Here is a 22436-nt window from a genome sequence, read left to right on the forward strand (position 1 = left end):
ACAATTTTTTTAAAATTGTGAAATATAATGAAAAAAAATAAGGCAAGTGTGATTTCATCAAGGTAAAATATATCATCAAACACTTTAAAACAGAAGTTTTAAAAATAGATAATATAAACTAAAAATTAAAAAGGTCTACATATACTACTTTAAAAAAATATCATCCTTAACTGATTTTAATTTGAAATAAATATTTTATGCACCTGACAATTTATTGTCTATTTAATTAGTAAATAGGTTTGGAATTAATCACTTTTTTAATTGTAAGATTTTAGCAAATCTCGGAAATAGTGCAAGCAAAGCCGCTGGTTATTAGCTCGTATTTCATAACAAAAAAACATCTGTGCATGAACCCAGTTATGAGAAATCATCTAGAACTCCAGAGCTTTCTCTTTTCATGTGGATTTACACAGCATTCTTAATAATTGCAACTGAAAGGCCAGCTAGCTAATTTTATTTGCACACAGAGATATGTAACCTGCACTTGTGAAAAATGCAACTTTAAAAGAAAAATACCCCCCCCCCCCCCCCATTTTACCCAAGCATTGTTGATTGTGTTCCATATGCCTAAGAAGTGCAGAAGCATTTTAGAATTTAAAGCTCACAAATAGGATTTAAGAATTTTGCAACTCTTAGTAGTGAATTAAGCTTCCAAAGAATTTTAAATGGAGCTAATAAAAATGCAACAAAACAGTGCACTGAAAGCTAGGTGCAATGGTCTACCACTTATTGAATTTAACAGTTTTCAAATATACATTCCATTCCTCAGATCACATGCTTTTAGGATGACAGCTTTGTCTAGCATTAGATACTCCTGTGATTTCTAGTCAAGTACATGTTAATGTATGGAACCAAACTTTAAAAAAAAACCTTACAAAACAGCTTTGCATGGCTCCTTTAGGTAGGTATTCCAATATCACAACTTTATCACCTATGTGTACTCAACACAAACATTTTTCTGAGCAATAACTGCTGAGTGTGACAATGTGAGATTTAAATAGCCTAACCTCTAACAAAGGTTCTTCCATTATTTGTCCACATCCATCAATTTAACTTATATCCACCAAAAGTCTCATATAATCAATGCTGAAATCATTAATATGCACCTTCCTTATATGTATCAGTTTCCCTGCATACATCAATAAAAACTAGGACTGGGTTGATTCAAATCTTTGTTTACTCAAATGCAACCGATTTTCCGAGGGGAAGGGTGGGGGGGGGGGGGGGGGGGGAATTGCTCAAGAATGAATTCTAATAAAGTAGATTCCAAAGAGGTTGATTATCACACTCCGAGCAATTTCCAGAATATTCAAAGCAAGAATTTTCTTTACCTTGCCTCAAAATGAATTCATGGTCTCTAAATTTTTGAAAATGTTAATTCTGTGCTGTTCATAATCCTTTTATGAAATGTGAAGTTTAACACAAGACTGAACTGCATTTCAATTAATTTGAACAATATTGAATTGAATTTCAATCAGTTTACATTCAAGTTTGATAATCCACGGTTGATTATATGCCACATTGATTTGTATTTGTTTGTGTGTTAACCTAAAACGGTGTTCAATGAGTAATGATTCACCAAAAGAATGCAAAACATTTGTGTACCAACCTATATTATTTTTATGAGTCAGTTTGAATAAAACTTGCAAACCGAGAAATCACCTAGTTTAATGCCAATCGATAAGTTAATATTTTTTTAACTTTTATTTGAAATTTTAATGATGCTGAACTTTCATCAAAGACATTTTGAAATTTTCAAGAGTGAAATTTTTAACATTTTAAATGTTGAGAATATGTGTGTGTGTGTGAGACTAATGCATTTGTTTTCAATGTCGAGAAAAGGGGTGTCTATATTATTTTATTGGATTTTATATTTGCAGTACAGACACATTTAAATTCCAAATGGTCATTGTGAAATTGTTTAGTATTTATTTCTGTTTTAAGTGTCTAACAGTTAGGTCATTAAATAGGTTACAACTGCAAAACAGGACTTTTGAATCTTGCAGTTAACAGTGATAAATTTTGTTGAAAAATTTTTATTGGAAATAGTGCAATAAAATTATTAAATTATTCATAGTATGATACCAAAATTCTGAACCTTGAAATAAACCTGGTTTAGAATTTCATTCAACAAAAATTAATACTACAAGGCCACAAGTTGGTTGGTTTAACAAAGACTTAGTGAATTAGGAACATTTTACAGATTCAACAGTTGAACTGTAGCACAAAAGAAAAGATCCTGAAAAATAAGAGTTCTCATCCAGATTACAACTGATTATTCTTACCATTTAGAAGTCCAAGATAAAAGTACGGTAATGAGTGAACAAATACTTCAACTTACCTTACACAAATAACACCATACATTCCCAACATTTACTGATTGATCACTACATGCTCAAAACAAAACATTTAAGGAAAATAATATACAAAATAACAAGTTTGTTCATATTCTCAAAAGGTTTCGGATTCATTGCTTATCTAGAAAATTAGTGCTTCACTTAAACTCAAGGGTTGTTGACTACTGGTATTCAATTTCACAAGAAACCAAAAATTATTACATTTAGCAATTTAAACCTTTTTATGATTAAATTACCATCAAAATTTTACCAGCACCAAAATTATGTCTTTTTTATCAGCTAAGTGCAGGACCTAATTTATTCATTTTATTTTTTCAATAAAATTATTAGCCACATGATGTAAAAAACCTAGGTTATGCTAATACAGTCGCTTTAGAAAGTAGGTGAAAACTTTACTGATATGCTAAACAGTATAGCCATGAATGGTTCAAGAAACTTTATAAAAGCTGTTTGCATTTTTAACTAATTTTGCTCTAATATTAATGAAACTCATTAAAGTTAGTTAAGTATTCATTGGAGAATTGTTCTCATAGCAAGCTGAGCACATATCAATTCATAAGTAAAATACTCTTGGATGAAAACTACAAAATTATGGATATATATTTTAATAGTAGTAGTAGCAGTAGTATCAATGGTGGTGGTGGTGGTGGTAGTGGTGGTGGTAGTGGTGGTGGTGGTGGTGGTGGTGGTGGTAGTGGTGGTGGTAGTGGTGGTAGTGGTGGTGGTAGTGGTGGTGGTAGTGGTGGTGGTGGTGGTGGTGGTGGTGGTAGTGGTGGTGGTGGTAGTGGTGGTGGTAGTGGTGGTGGTGGTGGTGGTGGTGGTGGTGGTGGTGGTGGTGGTGGTAGTGGTGGTGGTAGTGGTGGTGGTAGTGGTGGTGGTGGTGGTGGTGGTGGTGGTGGTGGTGGTGGTAGTGGTGGTGGTAGTGGTGGTGGTAGTGGTGGTGGTAGTGGTGGTGGTAGTGGTGGTGGTAGTGGTGGTGGTAGTGGTGGTGGTAGTGGTGGTGGTAGTGGTGGTGGTGGTGGTGGTGGTGGTGGTGGTGGTGGTGGTGGTAGTGGTGGTGGTAGTGGTGGTGGTGGTGGTGGTGGTGGTGGTGGTAGTGGTGGTGGTAGTGGTGGTGGTGGTGGTGGTGGTGGTGGTGGTGGTGGTGGTGGTGGTGGTGGTGGTGGTAGTGGTGGTGGTAGTGGTGGTGGTAGTGGTGGTGGTAGTGGTGGTGGTAGTGGTGGTGGTAGTGGTGGTGGTAGTGGTGGTGGTAGTGGTGGTGGTAGTGGTGGTGGTAGTGGTGGTGGTAGTGGTGGTGGTAGTGGTAGTGGTGGGGGTAGTTAGAGGTGGTAGTGGGAGTGGAGGTAGTGGTGGGAGTGGAGGTAGTGGTGGGAGTGGAGGTAGTGGTGGGAGTGGAGGTAGTGGTGGGAGTGGAGGTAGTGGTGGGAGTGGAGGTAGTGGTGGGAGTGGAGGTAGTGGTGAAAGTGGAGGTAGTGGTGGGAGTGGTATTAGTGGTATTACTGGTGGTGGTAATGATAGTAGTATGGTATGGTTTCAAAAATAGAGGAAAATCACCCATACAAAAATATAATTTTCATAACTATTGCATTGGTTTCAGAAACTTTTCTTTAAAAAAAATTCCAACTGCTGCATGTGGTGCATGTGGTAAAGAAGCTATGCTCACAACTCAAATGCCAACAAATATTGTTAAAATTCAAAATTCACATGATGCACATCACTCATTACAATTTAATTAACTATTGTCATTTATTCAGTATCAATTAATTATATTTCTAGTGCCCTTTGGCAAATGTTACTAAATTTATTAGGGTCAGTAATTCTGTAGGCAAATTTTTGATGAACTACCATAGTTACTTATAGGTTTTTATAACTGCCCACAACCTGTCAACTTACCTTAAGTTGGGCAATCTGTACAACTAACTGATTGTTCATTAAACCAAATAATTTATAGGATGAAAGTAATTCAGAACGACTGAACTGTCGAAAGAGAGCACAATTTCATCACAAGTTTATGCAATTTAAGGCATCATTGTTAAGCTACTTTGTACATAATCCACTGCAAAACAGTTATTCTAATTTAAAAATTTAAAAATCACAAGGGAACCAAGTCTGTGTTGATTAAAAAAACCATGCAAAATTACAGTAACATATTTAAACATTTTAAAACCAAATTCCTGCTAATGTTCACTATTTTCTTGCATTTTACATTTTCTTACATCACTTGTAAATCTAAAATCTAAAAAAAATTGTTTCCTTGAACAGTTGTCAAATTAAATAAAAGTTAAAATATCATGCATTAATAAACAGTACTCACCATTCTACCAGGTCCAAGTCCACGCACTCTGACTCTCAAAAGCTTATATCCTCGTTCCAAGGCCATCTGAAAAACAACGCAAGTCAGCAACAATTCACTTTCAATGAACTAGACAGTTAACCATGTTCTGAAAGCACATGTATTCAAATACAGGACTGACCATCACAATATCCACTCTTTTATAATGTAATTTTTTTTATATGTTGCAAATAAATTTAATACAACAGTAAAATTTAACAGACAGTGCATAACTTTATATAAAACAGTAGAACCTCGTTTCTACATATTTCAAGGGACCAGGAAAATGTGTAAAAACCGGGAAAATGTAAAATGAGGGAAGTGTTTAAAAAGTATTTTTATTCTCACTATGATGGAAACAATGTGTGTGTGTCTATATATACACACACACACACACACGCACGCACGCACACACACACACACAGAGAGAGTAAATAATAAAATGTCAGAGATGCTTACGTTTTTATATATTAACTAGAACTTCATTATTTCAAATGGTGAAAAAAATCCATCTAATCTTATGGTAATTCACAATTGTTTAAAGTATAACATGAAAATTTCAGTAAGAGTTGTGAATGTTGAAGCTTCTCAAACTGTCCAGTTTTTAAGGTTAATTTTATTACATATTTCATATTTGTATAATTGTATTAACATTTAATTAATTTCTGATTTTTAATTGTAAATAATTCTATTAAACTAACACAACTACTTTCAAAACTCTTGTTTACATTTCAAAACAGAAAATGTTAAAAGCATTTTCATTTCAACGTTTGGAAATTCAGTGCTGCCAACGGCCTTTCCAAAATATTTATAATGTGGTAAAATGAACATCGCCTAACATGCACGTTAACACAAAATTTCCTGGAATTTGGTACGTTGCTATAAAACATTTTAAATAATAGCTCAGTAATCCATTGTTTGTTTATGTAAAACCCACATTTACAAAATCACTGGCACTTAAAAATGTTTATTCACGAGTGACTCAATGTCTGTCAAGTTCCGCAGTTCGCACTCCTCACTGGAACTAGGCTAAACAGTGGTCCGCCCCTTATCTAGCACCTGACCACAGAGTCTTGCACCACTCGGTCACACTCTTTCGATCCCGTCTCTCCGCGTCACGTCACTCTCGAGGGGATCTCTCCACCCTCTTTGATGATGTCGCACTTCCCTTAACTCGCGGAACTCACTCAGAACCGTCGCGAAACTCCCGAAGAGGCCGGTGTCGCTGCTTAAGTACCTGAGGCGCCCTTCTTGAAAGGCTTTAATGAGTCGCGTCATCCCAGGCTGATCCAACGCTCAAAACGTCTGAAAGGTGGTGTTTATTCGCGTCGCAGCCTTTATAATCCCGAAATTCCCAGGCTGCTATAGGTAATAATAGCCCGAGGCGGAACGATGCGCGGGGAGTGTTGGGGGAAGGGGTGTAGCGATGGACCTTGTAATCCGGCTAGGCATGCATGGCGCGTGACATTAGTGGCCCTGCAGTGCCGCCGGCCAGCTCTAAACCTGACGCGCATCACGGTCCTGTCTGCGTCCGTAGCAACACATTGAAGTTTAAGGGGGAGAAATATCAAAATAAACTTAATATTCAGTTTTACGTCACCACAGTTTTGGTTCATGGCCACATGGTTTACCATGGCACATTACACAAAAAAAAAGCAAGTTGTTTACAATGGCAAATGTAGATGCAGTGACCAAAAGCTTATGCAGTAATGTGTAATAATTTAACTTCACATTATTCAATGTCAACTTTTATGGTTCTGTCTAAACTTTTCTGAGAGTTTGCTAATGTAAACAGCGGGAAATGCTTTCACATAAAGCAGGAAAGCAATACATTAACACCTCAGGGAAAATTACTGTGGAAGCAAAAAAATATGTTTATAATGAAAATTCATAAATCCAGGGTACATAAAAATGAGGTTCTACTGTAGGTAGAGTTTAGTTGAATGATTTAGGAGAGCAAGTACATTTTTAAATAACTTCTGAGATGATGAAAAACCATCTGCATAAATACTGAAGATGTAAAATAATTGATGAAATATTATGAGGAGTGTTTCCCACCTATTTTGACAACACAAAAAAAAAGGGGGGGGGGGGGCTAGCCTTCCGTTACCATTTCAAAACATGTGCATTGAGTAATTAAACAAACTGTGAATAAATGCACAAATGTGCCCTCAAGTAACAGAACACAATTCAAGGGGCCCACCTATTCAAGGGTGTATATGTTAGTGAGGCGTGATTAATGCAATGATTGCTAGTACGGTATCTCCTCTTAGCACAAAGCTATAAACTAGAAAGCAGATCTCGTCACATACAACTACGAAATTGGAGCAGTAACCATAACATTAGATGGCAGAGAAATAAAGGTGTAACACTTTCTAGAATCTTTATCAGGCAATTCTGGTTTAAAAATAAATCTGAAAACATGCATTTTAGCCGGTAAATATGTAGTTGGGCGGTATTTGCGAAAAAAAAATGTTAAAAATCCGAAAATACCTTTATTAGATGCTCTTCAACTTCCTCTTTTCATTAAAAGTGGCGGAGATAAGAAATTCCAAATACTTTAGGAGATATCGAATTTTTAAATTTCATCACAATTATAGCAGTGCGTTCATGTGGCTTTCACCATAGTTTGTTTACGAGCATCTATTTTTTTATTGGATAATGATGTCACGTGATTGTTCGTGATAGGCCAGAATTCAAATTAACCAATACGTGATTATTTACTTCATTTATTGTTTAAAACAGTGTTTAATTACCGCCTCCAACTTAGACGAGTTTTTAACGTTTCTAATTTTAAAGTCTTATTTTTTATTGTTGCGCAAGTAATAAGTAACAAAAAAATTTTAACGTGAGTTGTTTCTGTTCATCCTTTGTCCCGGTTTGTTAGGTCAGGTCAGTTACATTATAAATACTTTAAAACTAAAGAACCATTGAAATAATTTCATATTATTTTTAATGTACACTTAGTTTCAAAGTATTTATAATGTAACTGACCTGACCTAATCAACCATTTTCATTAATTAGGCATTCACAAACACACGACAAAAAAAAATGGCGGCGGTCGAATGATAAACAAAGGTCTTGTATGCAAAATAAGAACGGCAATATCTCCTAAAGTATTTGGAATTTCTTATCTCCGCCGCTTTTAATGAAAAGAGGAAGTTGAAGAGCATCTAATAAAGGTATTTTTGGACTTTTAACATTTTTTTTTCGCAAATACCGCTCAACTACATATGATGAAATTTAAAAATTTGATATCTCCTAAAGTATTTGGGATTTCTTACCTCCGCCGCTTTTAATGAAAAGAGGAAGTTGAAGAGCGTCTAATAAAGGTATTTTCGGATTTTTAACATTTTTTTTCGCAAATACCGCTCAACTACATATTTACCTTTTAGCCCTTTACACTCCACTAAAAATACAGTTTAAAAATGAAATATGGAATTACAACTATTCAGTTCTCAGTATTTTTAAAGTTTTTTTTTTGTACAAAGACACCACTTTGCTATCTTGAGCAGTTTTCCAATCACATCGTTTTTTCTGAAGGTCTGCACAGTGTGTATGAAGAAGGCATCAGTTTATGGATATTCCAAGATTGCTGGTACTAGTAAGATTGTTTTGTAACTAATTGATTAGTTTCTAGACAATTAATAAACTTTAAAGCTACTATTGAGGATTTATTTCATCTTTTGCAAAATTTAACATGAATTTCAGAAAGGAAAAAAGATTTCTCAGTGGGTCTTCAGAAATAAAATCTTAGAACAGACCATTACAATGCATGTAAGACACTATATTCCACAAAAAGAAGCCATATAAAAGGCATAAGGCTTATGGAAACCCAGTTGAATTGTGCTCTTTATACCGTCCACAAAATAATTATAAATGCAAAACATTGACTTTCATTTTTGAAAAATATAACACACAGAAGTTTCAGATTTGAAGAAAAATACTCTGTGAATAAACTAAAGAAAACTAAACACAAAAGTTTTAACATTTTAAAATATTAGATAACTACTTGGAATGATAATTCTGTATTATTGCATTGTCTTCAAGGAAAAAAAATGTCTCCATTTGAAAATATTTAAAAAATTTGTTGATGTTGATCAGTAGCATTGAAACTGCTCTAGCTGCTGTTGCCAACAACACCCAACTGCATGTAGACCACCTGCTGTGCTTCCCCTTGCGACACAGTCAGCCCTCCCACCCCTTGTTCTGCTGCTGGCCCCTGCCCGGGTGGCGCTGCGCACTCCCGAGGAGTGCCTCGGAGGCTTGCCACGAGCGGCCAGCAGTGGCTTGGTAGCACTCGCCCGCAGATCTGAACACTGGACCTGAGATGATGTAGTAACTTTCCTGTTTGTCGGTTAAGTATTGTGATAAAGCCTTTGCTTGTGGCAGAGAATCTCGTGGTCCTGTGGGGACACAAGTGCTCTCTTTGCCCGAGAAATAAATTTTTAAGGGACCCCTCCCCCCCCCCCCTTTTCCTTAAGTACCCAGGCATAATTTGTTTTGCATTCTTCGCACACAAAAACTAGAAACTGATTTAAATAATTATTGATAATGAATAAAATCAGAATATAATAAATACTGAACCATTTTTTTTTATTTTCCTTTCAATTTGTACTTTTGGTAGTCTACAAAAATTATCCTGTGCCCCCTCAAATCTGGCACCCGGAGCAGAATCACCCCCCCCCCCCCCCCCTGACTCCTGGCATATTCAAAATTCCCTTCTGTAATAATGTGTCAAATCATGTCCAGTCATTTAGCTAGGATCATACTCTTGAAGGCCGTTTAATTTCCTTTGGAAGTCTTATCTCTGTGGCCTGGTATGCCCTAGCTTATTATTCTGTACGCTATTATGACCCAGGACAGTCACCTTACTTTGCTTGGCTTGTTGTCTGAGCAGCTGTAATTCATAATTTCACTTATTTGATTGTTAACTTTTATATATTGTATTACATTAAGAGCATGCTCAAAGTCAACAAACACTTCCCTCTTATAATTTTGACTGCTGAGGGAGGGTAATAGTACAATGTGATTTATAAAATTTATTTTTTATACATGCAAATCATAAACAAGCTCTTCGTCCAAACACTGACCACAAAAGATGAAATATTAACTATCATGATTCATAGTTCAGTGAAGTGACTGACTGCTGCCCTCATTATAAATCATGCATGTGCGCTCCAATAGAGCAGTGCAAAGTTTACCTGGCTGCTCTATTCAGTGGTCAGCACCTATAACTAACTCTTATGACTGAAATACATAAAGCGATAAGTAAATAAATTACTACTCTTGTAGGGTACTAACTAATCTAGTAGTCGTGTTTCTTCACTGTTCAAGTGTCCCAACATCATATAAATTAAACTCACCGAGCCTAAAGAGACTGCTGTTGCTTGGGCAGCAATGTTAGTGCCCTTCCTCGTGTTTTTGAATCCTTCAACACCACACGATCGAGTCATCTGGACCTCCCCTGTACACAATTAATAAAAACCAAAGGTTACTTTACATGTCTCTAATTAAACACCACACTAATAGTTCCAAGGCAAAATGAACAAGTCACCTTTGTGGTTAGTGATGGTGAAGATTGTATTGTTTGGTGATGCCCGAATATTGCAAATGGGCAAGTCTTTAAATGGAATGCCACCAAACAACAAGTTCGGAGTCCTTTCATCTGGAAACATGTCTTCCCGACTGGAACAAAAATTACATATTATAAAAAGAGACTAACCTGTGAAAAAACATGCTGAAACAGAATAACATGTGTGAAGAAAGCAGTTTAATTTCATCTTAAAACATGAAGAAGGCAGTATTTCACAGTTTAAAAGATAATCAGTATTGAGAAAACTAGCATTTCAGTATGAATTTTAAGCTTTGAATCAAGAAAAATAAATAAAGCTTAGCTAAAATGCAAGGTAAAAAACTAAGATAAAATATTTTAAAACTAAGTTGCAACCTTACTTTTAAAAAACTTTTCTTCCAGATATTTTCCATTGCTTACCTGAAAAAAAAAATATATGTTAATTGAATAGTGCTCACAGATTACAAAAATTTTACACATACATTATAGGTAAAATACATCTACATAAAAAAGGATATAGATTAAAAAAATTACCTTACTATTACAACTGTCGTTTCTAGTTCATGATCCCAAAAAACCATAAACATTAAAACAGGCATCTTCATTCCTCTCATTATTACTTTTAATACACACAATAACAATTCATTTTATACGTCAGGTTACGTGTTGTCATACGTAAAAAATCAGCGGTTTGCACCTCCACTGCTAAAAAAATCCCTGTCAATGGTCGACACTTGGATTTGGACGCACAGTAGACTCTCAATTTTTTTCCTGTTATTTACATTACATTGCATTACAATATTCAAATCAAAAATATACATGTTTTTGTATTTGGAAAACCAAAGGATAGGGAAAACAATTAAATCATAACATGACAATGGCTGCTTCACTGCATAGGCTATCCAAAGTGACCTAAAAACTGTTATTTCTCAGAAAACTGTACAAATTAAGAAACACTATTTACAGTGTACATAGAGTAACATCTTTAGTGTTTGAAAAAGTTATTTTCCTAATTTTATTATTTTATTTATGGATAAGCCACGACACGAGAATTTTATGGTAAATATGTAGTTTAGCGGTATTTGCGAAAAAAAATTTTAAAAATCAGAAAATACTTTTATTATATGCTCTTTAACTTCCTCTGGTAAATATGTAGTATACGGATTAGAGCCAAAAAAAATCGTACAAATATAAAATAACTTTCATTATATGCTCTTTTACGTCCTCTTTTCATAACCGCCTGCGGAGATTAAAAATACCAATTACTTTTGGAGATATCGCCGTTCTTATTTTGCAATACAAGCCCTATGTAATCATTCAACAGACGCCATTTTATATTTTGCCGTGTGCGCGTGAATGCCTAAATAACAGAAATTTTCCATTAGGTAATGTTAGTTACATTATAAATACTTCAAAATAAACGGAAATTAAAAATATCAATTAATTTTACTTGTATAGTTTTAAGTATTTATAATGTAACTGACCTGACCTAACAAAACGGGACAAAGGTAGATTAGGTCAGGTCAGCTACAGTATAAATACTTTGAAACTGAACGGACATTAAAAATAATAAAAATTAATTTTAATGGTTGTTTAGTTTTAAAGTATCTATAATGTAGCTGACCTGACCTAACAAACCGGGGAAAAGGATGAACAGTACGAACTCACGTAATTTTCTTTTTACGTGATGTAGTCGTTCAACTACGTCGCGAAAAAAAAAATATATATATATATATATATCATACTTGTAAACAAGCAACAATGGTGAACGCGGGAAGCCTACGATTCACTCATCCTTCTGGACATAACCGAATACTCACGTTGGCAAGCCTTCTTTCAACAGACGAGAGGCAAACGCCCAATTGTGCATCTTCGGTTTTTTTTTTTATGTTTATTGTAAATAAATATGCAACTCATGAAAACTAATGGTCAATTATGTTATGTTAGCTACATTATAAATACTTCAAAACATTGTGGATGGTTGATTTGGTTAGGATAGCTACATTAAAAATACTGTGAAATCATGTAAACGGTTTCCTAGCGCTGGATAGCTACATATTAAAAAGTTATTTGCTAAACAACCATAAAATGATTTTACAGTTTTTTTAATGTAGCTATACTTACCTTATATAACCAACCATCCACAATGTTTTAAAGTATTTTTAATTACTTCTTGCTAATTTTAAGAAAAGAAGGCTTGCCAACGTGAGTATTCGGGTATGACCATAAGGATGAGTGAATCGTAGGCTTCCCGCTGAACGCCGCATCAGTGCACAGCATGAAAATTAAAAATTCGATATCTCCTAAAGTATTTGGAATTTCTGATCTCCGCCGGGTTTAATGAAAAGAGGAAGTTAAAGAGCACAGAATAAAAGTATTTTTGGAATTTTAATTTTTTTTTAACAAATATTGCCCTAATATGAAAATTAAAAAATTCCATATCTCCTAAAGTATTTGGAATTTCTTATCTCCGCAGGCGGTTATGAAAAGAGGACGTAAAAGAGCATATGATGAAAGTTATTTTATATTTGTACGATTTTTTTTGGCGCTAATCCGTACACTACATATTTACCCTTCCTCTTTTCATTGAACCCGGCAGAGATAAGAAATTCCAAATACTTTAGGAGATATCAAATTTTTTTTAATTTTCATCACAATACCTGTGCATTCATGCAGCATTTACCATTGTTTCTTGTTTACAAGTATGAAATTTTTTTTCTTGCGACATTCACCATTGTTTACCCGGCTCTAACTTGGTGAGTTTTTAACGTTTCAAATTTTAATGTTTTATTTGTTATTTGGATATTGTTGAGCAAGTAATAAGTAAAAAAAAATTAAATGAGTTCCTACTGTTCATCCTTTGTCCCGGTTTGTTAGGTCAGGTCAGTTACATTATAAATACTTTAAAACTAAACAACCATTAAAATAATTCACATTATTTTTAATGTCCGCTTAGTTTGAAAGTATTTATGATGTAACTGACCTAACCTAATCAACCATTTTAATTAATAAGGCATTCACGAACACACGGCAAAATAAAAAGATTGCAGCTGTCGAATGATAGCATAGGTGTTGTATTGCAAAATAAGAACGGCGATATCTCCTAAGTATTTAGAATTTCTTATCTCTGCCGGGTTTAATGAAAAGAGGAAGTGAAAGAGCATATAATAAAAGTATTTACTGATTTTTAACATTTTTTTTCTCGCAAATACCGCTAAACTACTTATTTACCAATTTTACCATTTAAACAGCATCGTGTATCACAGAATCAATGTAAATAAATCATGCCGGTAGGATCAAAAAATAAACTTGGACACATGATAAGGAAAAATTACGGTAAATATGTATTGTACAGATTAGCGCCAAAAAAAAATCGTACAAATATGAAATAACTTTCATTATATGCTATCTTACGTCCTCTTTTCAGAATCGCCTGCGGAGATAAAAAAAATTCCAATTACTTTTGGAGATATCAAATTTTTTAATATTCATTTTTTGGCGATTTTTTTTAAAAAAAAATTTTAATATCCGAAAATATCTTTATTCTGTGCTCTTTAACTTCCTCTTTTCATTAAACCCGGCGGAGATCAGAAATTCCAAATACTTTAGGAGATATCGAATTTTTAATTTTCATGATGTGCACTGATGCGGCTTCAGCGCACACTTCGCACCAGGCAGTGGTGCAGAGAGGACAGCCTCTCTAAGGCCTAGCTTCGCTGTTCATATCAGTGTTTGTCAGCCACCACTGCTTCAGGTATTAGGCGACCCGGCGGGTCGGATAGCCCGCGAATCGGAACCGCGACAGGGACAGGGATCATGGCGAGTACGAGTACAACACACGAACAGGCCATGGAAACCCAACAGGCTAACGCCAAACGCGAACGCGCTGACGATGAGATCGACTTCCAACAGGTCTCGGGTAAAAAGGCCTTGAGGGGAAACCGGAGCACATCACTCGGTAGGCGTCGGGAGACGGTACTGGCGAACAGTGAGGACGCGCGGATTTCGAGGCGCGGCTCCGCACAACAACACACAGCAGCGACATCCGCAATCCCGCTGCAGAACAGCTACGGCGTGCTGGCAAATTTGCCTGCCGACACACAACCACAGACAAGTGCACAACCACAGACCACAACCGCGGCCGGCACACGGTACAGGGGTGTACCGATAATGGTCAGGGAAGTTGCGAAGCTCAAGGAGATCGCAACTTTCCTGAACACACACAGAATCGCGTTCAGGAACACGATCACGCGCAGGAGAGAGCTGCGACTGACATTTGAGAACAGAGAGGGCTACTCTCAAGCTCTCTCATACCTGAAAGGCCACAACATCTACCACCACACGTTTGCGCATCCCGACGAGCGCAACACAAAGGTCGTTATTAAGGGATTGTACCCGGAGGTCGTCGAGGCCGACATTGCCGCGGAACTGACGGAGAAGGGATTCGTAGTTCATGACGTGCGTAATTTCGAAGTCACCCGGTCAGACGCCACAGGGCAGCAACAACGATTTAGGTCGGGAACTTTCTGCGCGACAGTCGCGGCCTCAGACGTCAACATTCTCGCCGTTCGTACACTTCACTATACGACAGTGACTATTCAAAAATACCAGGCCCGCCCACAAGACATCGCCCAGTGCAAGCGCTGTGGTGAATTTGATCACACCCACACTCGCTGCAGTAAGCCACCGCGATGCGTCAGGTGTGGCGAAAATCACACCCGAAAGGACTGCCCGAAAGCTGACGACGCAGATAAATTCTGCTTTAACTGTAAAGTGCGGGGACACACTGCAGCATGGAAGCAGTGTCCAGTATTTTTGAAAATGGTCACGAGTAGGTCACAGCGACAATCCGTGCAGACACAGGCGCAGACAAAACAACAACCGCCAGCCACGCACAGCCAGGTGGAGTTCCCCCCCACCCGCCCCGCTCACGCACAGCCGCGCGCCCAGCTGGTCAACAAGCCACAGACACAGCCGCAAACAACAACCACCGAGCTGACACGATCGGAGCGTAAATATTCGCAAGCCGTGAAGGAACCACGCACCACACACACTCCAGCGCAGAACAGAGTAGAAGGTAACACCGTCGGTGATCTATTCGAGCTGGCAGAGATTCTGAAACTCTGCAATTTCTCACAGCTCATTGCTACACTCTCGCCACACTACGCCGCCATCCGAGCTGAAACAGACGCATCGAAGCGACAGATGATCTTACTATCCGCAATCCTGAATCTCGCTACACCTTAAAATGGCACAGAACCCGGGGAAGCTTTTACAGGTCCTAATTTTCAATGCACACGGCCTCCAAAATAAAATATATGAACTGGAACAGTTACTTTTTGTATACGGAATCGATGTCGCTTTCATCTCTGAAACTTTTCTAAAACCACACATGCGAGCGTACATATGCGGCTACACAATATACAGAACAGACCGCCCCGCACTCCACGGCGGCGGTACAGCCATACTAATAAAACACGGAATTCACCACCACCCGATAACAATAAATGGACTACAACACATTGAGGCCACCAGCATAAACGTCCGTAATAATAATTCGCATGTTTGCATGTCCGCGGTATACAAGACGCCACAAGACCCACTCACACCACAGGACCTCAATAAATTAATGGAAGTCGAAGATCAATTTTTTATAGCAGGAGACTTAAACAGCAAACACACTGACTGGGGCTGCACCCAAACAAACGCCAACGGGAACATTCTACACGGCCACGCGGTTGCAGGAAACTACATCATTATTGCGCCTGACTCCCCGACATGCTATCCAGTAAATGGTGGCACCCCAGAAATTTTAGACATAGCCCTAACCAACATTCCAAACGCTCAGATAAATACAGAAACCTTAGATGAACTAAACTCCGATCATTTACCGGTGCTAACACAAATAACTTTTAATGCTACATCCAACATACAACTCTTTAATAATAAACTAAAGATTACAGATTGGGACGGGTTTAAGATAGAACTTATAGACACCCTAAATCAGCCCCCCGAAATAAATTCACCCGAGGAAATAAATCCACACGTAAAACTTTTCACGGACACAGTAAAAAATGCCATTAAAAAACACTCTCGCTTTGAAACAAAAAGGCAGTTCACTCGAACACACTACCCCGATCTGGATTATTACATTTCTCTTAGGCGGCAAGCCAGAAACAGAGCACAAAGGCTCCGCACAACAGAAGCCAGAAACGAATACAACAGACTGAATAATCTCGTACAGCGCAAATTAAAACAGGAAAAAATAAATCAATTCGGAAACTTAATAAACGAAGTAGCCACAAAACCGCAGGAAATGTGGAAACTATCTCGCAGGCTCCGCGGCAACAAAAAATTTATTTCAACCCCAGCTATTATAACAGCCACCGGGGCTAAATACATCGCAGAAGACAAGGCCAACGCAGTCGCAGACCTACTGGAGAAACAATTCTCCCCGAACACAGACGTAAATGACAGAAACTTCACTTTAACAACAACACAGGCGGTAAATAACTTTTTACAAACAGGCACGCAGTCTGTTCCTGAACCCATAACGTTAAGGGAACTTTTAAAGCTAATTAAAGCCAGTCCGAACAACAAATCAGGCGGCACGGACGCAATAAATTACGAAACACTTAAAAAACTCCCTCTAGAGGCACTCGAATATTTACTGGCGATATTCAACGCAATACTAACACACAAAACTTACCCCGATTCCTGGAAACTTGCAAAAATAATCACAATTCCTAAACCAGGGAAAAACCCAGCCATCCCAGAAAACAGGCGACCTATAAGTCTTCTAAACAGTATGAGTAAAATTTTTGAAAAAGCCTTACTCTCACGCCTTCAAACACACGCAGAGGAACACGACGTGATTCCAGACATTCAGTTTGGTTTCAGGAAAGGTCACTCAACAATCCACCCCTTAATTAAAATCGTTGAAGATGCTACCGACGGATTTAATAACCCATCTAAAGCCTACACAGTAATGACAATGCTCGACGCAGAAAAAGCATTCGACAAAGTCTGGATTCCGGGTCTTATTCAAAAATTAATAAACTTCAATTTTCCAGACACATATATATACCTGGTGGCCCACTATCTATGGCGTCGTAACTTTTATGTTGCTCTGGACGGGGCTAAATCGACTACTCGCGAACTTACAGCTGGAGTGCCACAAGGCTCCCCACTCTCTCCTTTCTTCTATAATATTTACACAGCCGACATACCGCATGCAAACGCCTACGTACAGATGTATGCGGATGATACAGCCATAATTAAACAATCTGGTGTGCAGCTCTTTTCCCTCACGCACACACTTGCTATGTTGATATATGTATAGGCCCCACTTGGAGTGCCAAATAAATATGTGCGGGAACCTTCTTAGTTGTTTAGGCCCCGCTAGGGTAGCCAATTAAATATGTAGAGCTACTTTCGTGCTGCTTAGTAGGCTCCACACACACACTTAAACGTTGGGCTGAATAAAACTGTGTAATAAATTAGATTTCTTAAATTGTGTGACTCTTCACTGGTAATGTTGACATAAGGTAAGTCACAGTTAGGTGTTATTTGATTGATATGGAACATACATAAATACACACTGGAGTAGGTGGAATTACAAATAACACAACACAACACTGTGAATATTAAATATAGAATTATTTTATTTCCAATGTAAAAACGATTTAAAAGATTTCAATCTTATTAATATATTTAATTATTATTCATATCCAAAACAACAACCTAACTTAACGGTGACATCATAGTAATTCAATAAAAGTTCAATTACCAGGAGTTATGTTGCGCACATTTAAATATTTTCAAAAGTCTTAATTCGGGTTCGTTGACACTACACAGTTTTTAATTAATGTTTTTTTTTTTAGGGAACTTAAATCAATTTACCTCGGCTAGATAGGTTCAAAATCATCGGCAGAGCTCAGAGCCTCTCATCTATAGGACCACTGAGTCTGTTAATTAATGTGTAAATTCGTAAAATTTATGTCCAAGTATTATTTAAATCCTCTATAAAGTCAATTTAATTCATGAAATCAATGTTTATAATAAGTTTCGGCGACGATGTGACGTAAAAACGGGAGTTTCGTGATTCGTGCATAAGATTAGGGCACAAAAAATCTGGGCACTTTTATTACTCACGTTAATCACTCCTATGATATTTATCTTTTTAGATAAATCCTATTTAAATGTTCTGAACTCCCTAATGGTTCATAATTATCATCCACTATCCGGGATGCCTGATGCTAGATAGCTAATTTTCAGGATTTAAATTCGCCGACGTCACGAAGTTGCCGCTCATTCAGCTGGCCATTGTAGAACTCTCTTTCTTACTAGTTTCCTCAAAATAACCAGTAAGACTCACTTTTAAATGGTGGCCCGTGATTGGCCAAAAGGACCGTTTCAGTTACCTAATTTCTTACCGAAAACGTAAACTCCGAACGCAACAATTGCGCGGATAACAAAATTTCACTTAAAATTCAAATACATAAATATTAAAATTAATAATTTACATAATAAAATTACGGCGTTAATTTTACCGTTTACAGTTTTCAAGTCCATTAGTCCTTAGAGGGGTATCAACAATACCTCGTTCAAATAGTCCGGTAAAAATCCAAAGAATCACTTTTCCATAGACATACATAACCAAATATTGCCGTTTCTGAAAATAAATAATATTATACATAGAGCAAACAAAAATAAAATAAATCGTAAATAATAATAAATAATTAAACTGTCAAAACAAACATGTTGCAGTACAGATTTTGCCGCCCTTGTCAATTACATTGAACAGTGCTCTTTGACCTGTTCAAAACGGTGCAATGTGATTGGCACTTCTCTTTCTCCGTCGCACAATACACAACACTCTTCGTTGCCTAGCAACGCGCGCACCAAACGACAAACAAAAAAAACAACTTGAGAGAGACTACCTCTCCTCGATTCGTTTTTTACCGTTGCGCGCCTGAAAATCGCGCCTTTTTAAACACTTTTTATCGGGTCGTCGCTGCTAACAGACCTGCGCGAAGAAGTTCACGGATTTTGCAGTGCAAAATCTTCGAAGGCTGGAACTGCTGCTGCTCTCCGACAGCTTCTGCCTTGAGCCGCTCCTGTTGAGAAGGACTCGGGAGGACTTACTTACTGTGAGTATGATTCACTAAAGGGATTCGAAGGGGTGCAATGTACACGTGAGTCAACAATAGGACGTTCTCCAGGTCACGTCACGGCAATGGGTCAACGTCCATCTGCGGTGATGACTGCATCCTTGCTGCGACTCCTCCTTCCTGCAGCGGACAGCGGCGTCGAGACGGCGCCTGTCCTCAAAACGACCAACAAACCTGGCCTGGTTCACCACGCGTCGACGGGGTCTGGCGTGGGGCGATGATGCTGTACCAGACAGCACGGCATCTGGCACTGCAGCTGACGTCATCAACTGCTGATGTGGCGGCGTCCAGCCGCCCTGCCTCACGACTACGCGCGAGACGGCGTCGTGGCGTCTGCGGTGCTGATTGCGTGGGGCGAGGTCACCACTTCCCACAAGGAAGCACTCGTCTATTCCCATCACTGTTAGGTACACAATCGTTGCGAACCGCACTACGTCTAGCTCACTCTGGTGTAACCTTCGCACCTGACTTAAGTATAGGTGTCCGGGTCTTAATCGATACCTTAATCACTATGTGCGTACTTGTACTCTTGCAAATACAAGTGTCTGCAGGCAATACAACTTGTGTACTTGCCGCGGAACACTATGACGTCACCGTTAAAACAAAAATATCTTAAATTAACCTTAAAATTCCTAGCTTAACATATAACATTCTCATTATTAACATCATTGTTAGAAAAAAAAAATAAATAAATACTATTAATTATTAAATCTCAATTCTTGCATAACAATGCCTGGTTATCAATATCCATTAAATTCAATATTAGTACTTTGCTTGCTACTAACATATCACATTGTTAGTTCGTACTTGATTAGTATGCATCACAGTGCATTTGCTTGTTTGTGTTCTCATTTCATGAGATTTCATACATTTCACCACAACATTTCATTATAGCGTATCATTATTGAATATCAAACATCACATGTTTTGCTTTTCATTATAACATATTGATAGCTAACATAATTTATATTCATTACTCAATGTTTGTAACTTACATGTTTACATTTCATTATTAAAAATATTTGCATTTAACTATAGCATATTTAGCTTGCAATTTACATTTGCATTTCATCACACTTGTTAACATTTCATCCAAGAATATATATCATATCATGTACATACTGACAATTAATAGTTCATTGTTATGTTTACATAGTACATACTAGCAATTGATCATATAATATAACATTTATATATAACTATATATATATAATAACATTTACATAACATACCATTAACCTTTCATTATGTTTACAAGTTATACAATCAAAATTTCATAGCGTTTTTACACATTGTTTACATTATCTTCTCCTATACAGAGAAGTCGTTGGTTTACACAATTACCAACTTAGTAACTTTTTCAATTTCAGTCTGCTGTGCTCAGCTCAACAGCTGTAGAGGCTTTATCTTCCTCCTCTCATCTTCCATTACTGTGTTTTCATCCCGTAGCGGTCTCGCTGGGTTGAATAATGTTCACATTTCATCTCATCTTGGTTACTATCAGTAACACATGAGTCTTGTAATCTACTGAGGCTCCTGGCTTCAGTGTAGCTAAGGTTCCTTTTACAAATCAGCTGTTTCACAAACATGCTGTATCAGGATAGCTTTCAACATAGGGTATCACATGTTCAATATCTTTTTCATTTCTTTTTAAGAAAATTTTCTTGCTTCTTCAATTTTATAACTTCTGTTAGGCGAAGTTGCTTGTGGACACTTGTTTGCCGGAGTATCTTCACTTCTCGTGACAAAGGGCTTAGATCCTGAGTTTTTCAGATCCACATTCTTCGCTATTCTTCACATCATTCGAAGAATACTATTCAAGCAACTATGACAGTGATGCGAGTGAATAGTGTTGAGACGACGTAATTTTCTCATATAGGGGCTTCTCCCAATAAATTCTTAAAAATCATCGATTTCAAATTTCAGTGTTTTCATTTCATAAAATATCAATGCCTTGACATCCAAAGTTTAATAAACTAAATATTTCAGCTAAATCTGATTGGATTTGTATGCGAAATGAGTGCATACTTTTCTAACCTGCATTCTGGGTAGAATGCAATCCTAAAGATCATTCTTTTCCCTAAATTCATCCCAGAAATGGTAATAAAATAGTGAAGTTTTAAAATCTTAGTGAGTTCTTCTATAAATATTAGAAAATTTAGTGATTTTCTATTTTTCATCATCAACATAACGACGCCTATTGGATTACTCAGCATCATCATTAAATCAAGGTAACCTGCATAATATTACTCTGCTTGTAGTTGCAAAGGGTTATGTGCTTTTAGAGATGCTTTGCATGCCAGTGTTTATATATGTCTACACAGCAGGATGGGGTATCATACCACCTAGTTACATCGACACTAAATAAGCTTAATTTCTTCTCGTTTGTTAGTACACAGTACATACAGCTTCACATAGGTATAGGCTAGTCTAATGTTGTATATATATGTCTTAGTGACATTTGAGTTCATACTCATACGAGGAATTGTGCAAGCCAACTGATACATAAATACAATACACATTGTACACAGGTAGCTTCACAGGCTACAATAACATCTGTATGGGTGGCATTTCACTTCACCTCAAATACAGCAATATAGCGGGAATTACACTTCCGCATAACCACAGGGTAAATATCTGCATAGGTGGCATTTTACTTCACCTTTACACAGAAACAAGCGGGAATTACACCTCCGCTTAACATTACAAATTACAGTGGCTGCACTACGCCTCACATGGCGTACTAGATCACATAATCACAGTGACATACACTTACTCCTCTGTACAGTTCAGATCCTTGGTCTGAAACTTACACTTAGACTGCTCTCAGCTGTTTATGGTACTACACCTTGTACCATCACGAGGCATTCGCAGCTTAGGTCGGTACTGCTTACATAGTAGTAGGGCTCTTGTATTCCCTTAACTGCGTTATATTATAACGGCCTACTGGTCGGCCTGTTGCTGGCTCTGCTAGTGCATAGCAATTCTCTTGTACTATG

The 22436-nt window shown here is 37.4% G+C and overlaps 1 protein-coding gene across 3 annotated transcripts in view; it reads right to left on the minus strand.

The window, feature by feature from the left end:
• Window positions 1-22436, minus strand: part of LOC134533018 (small ribosomal subunit protein uS11m) — a 49987-nt gene that overhangs the window by 14840 nt on the left and 12711 nt on the right. For 2 of the 3 annotated variants that reach the window (XM_063370155.1, XM_063370154.1), the window contains exons 2-5: window positions 10645-10684; window positions 10247-10377; window positions 10056-10156; window positions 4672-4737 (exon numbers count right to left, since the gene is read on the minus strand). In XM_063370155.1, the coding sequence (XP_063226225.1) occupies window positions 4672-4737; window positions 10056-10156; window positions 10247-10367 (288 nt within the window). In that variant the 5' untranslated portion in view covers window positions 10368-10377; window positions 10645-10684. The remainder of the gene's footprint in view (window positions 1-4671; window positions 4738-10055; window positions 10157-10246; window positions 10378-10644; window positions 10685-22436) is intronic. The other variant, XM_063370153.1, reaches the window with a different exon arrangement.

Source organism: Bacillus rossius, chromosome 6, assembly GCF_032445375.1.
Source record: "Bacillus rossius redtenbacheri isolate Brsri chromosome 6, Brsri_v3, whole genome shotgun sequence".
NCBI classification, from domain to species: domain Eukaryota; kingdom Metazoa; phylum Arthropoda; class Insecta; order Phasmatodea; family Bacillidae; genus Bacillus; species Bacillus rossius.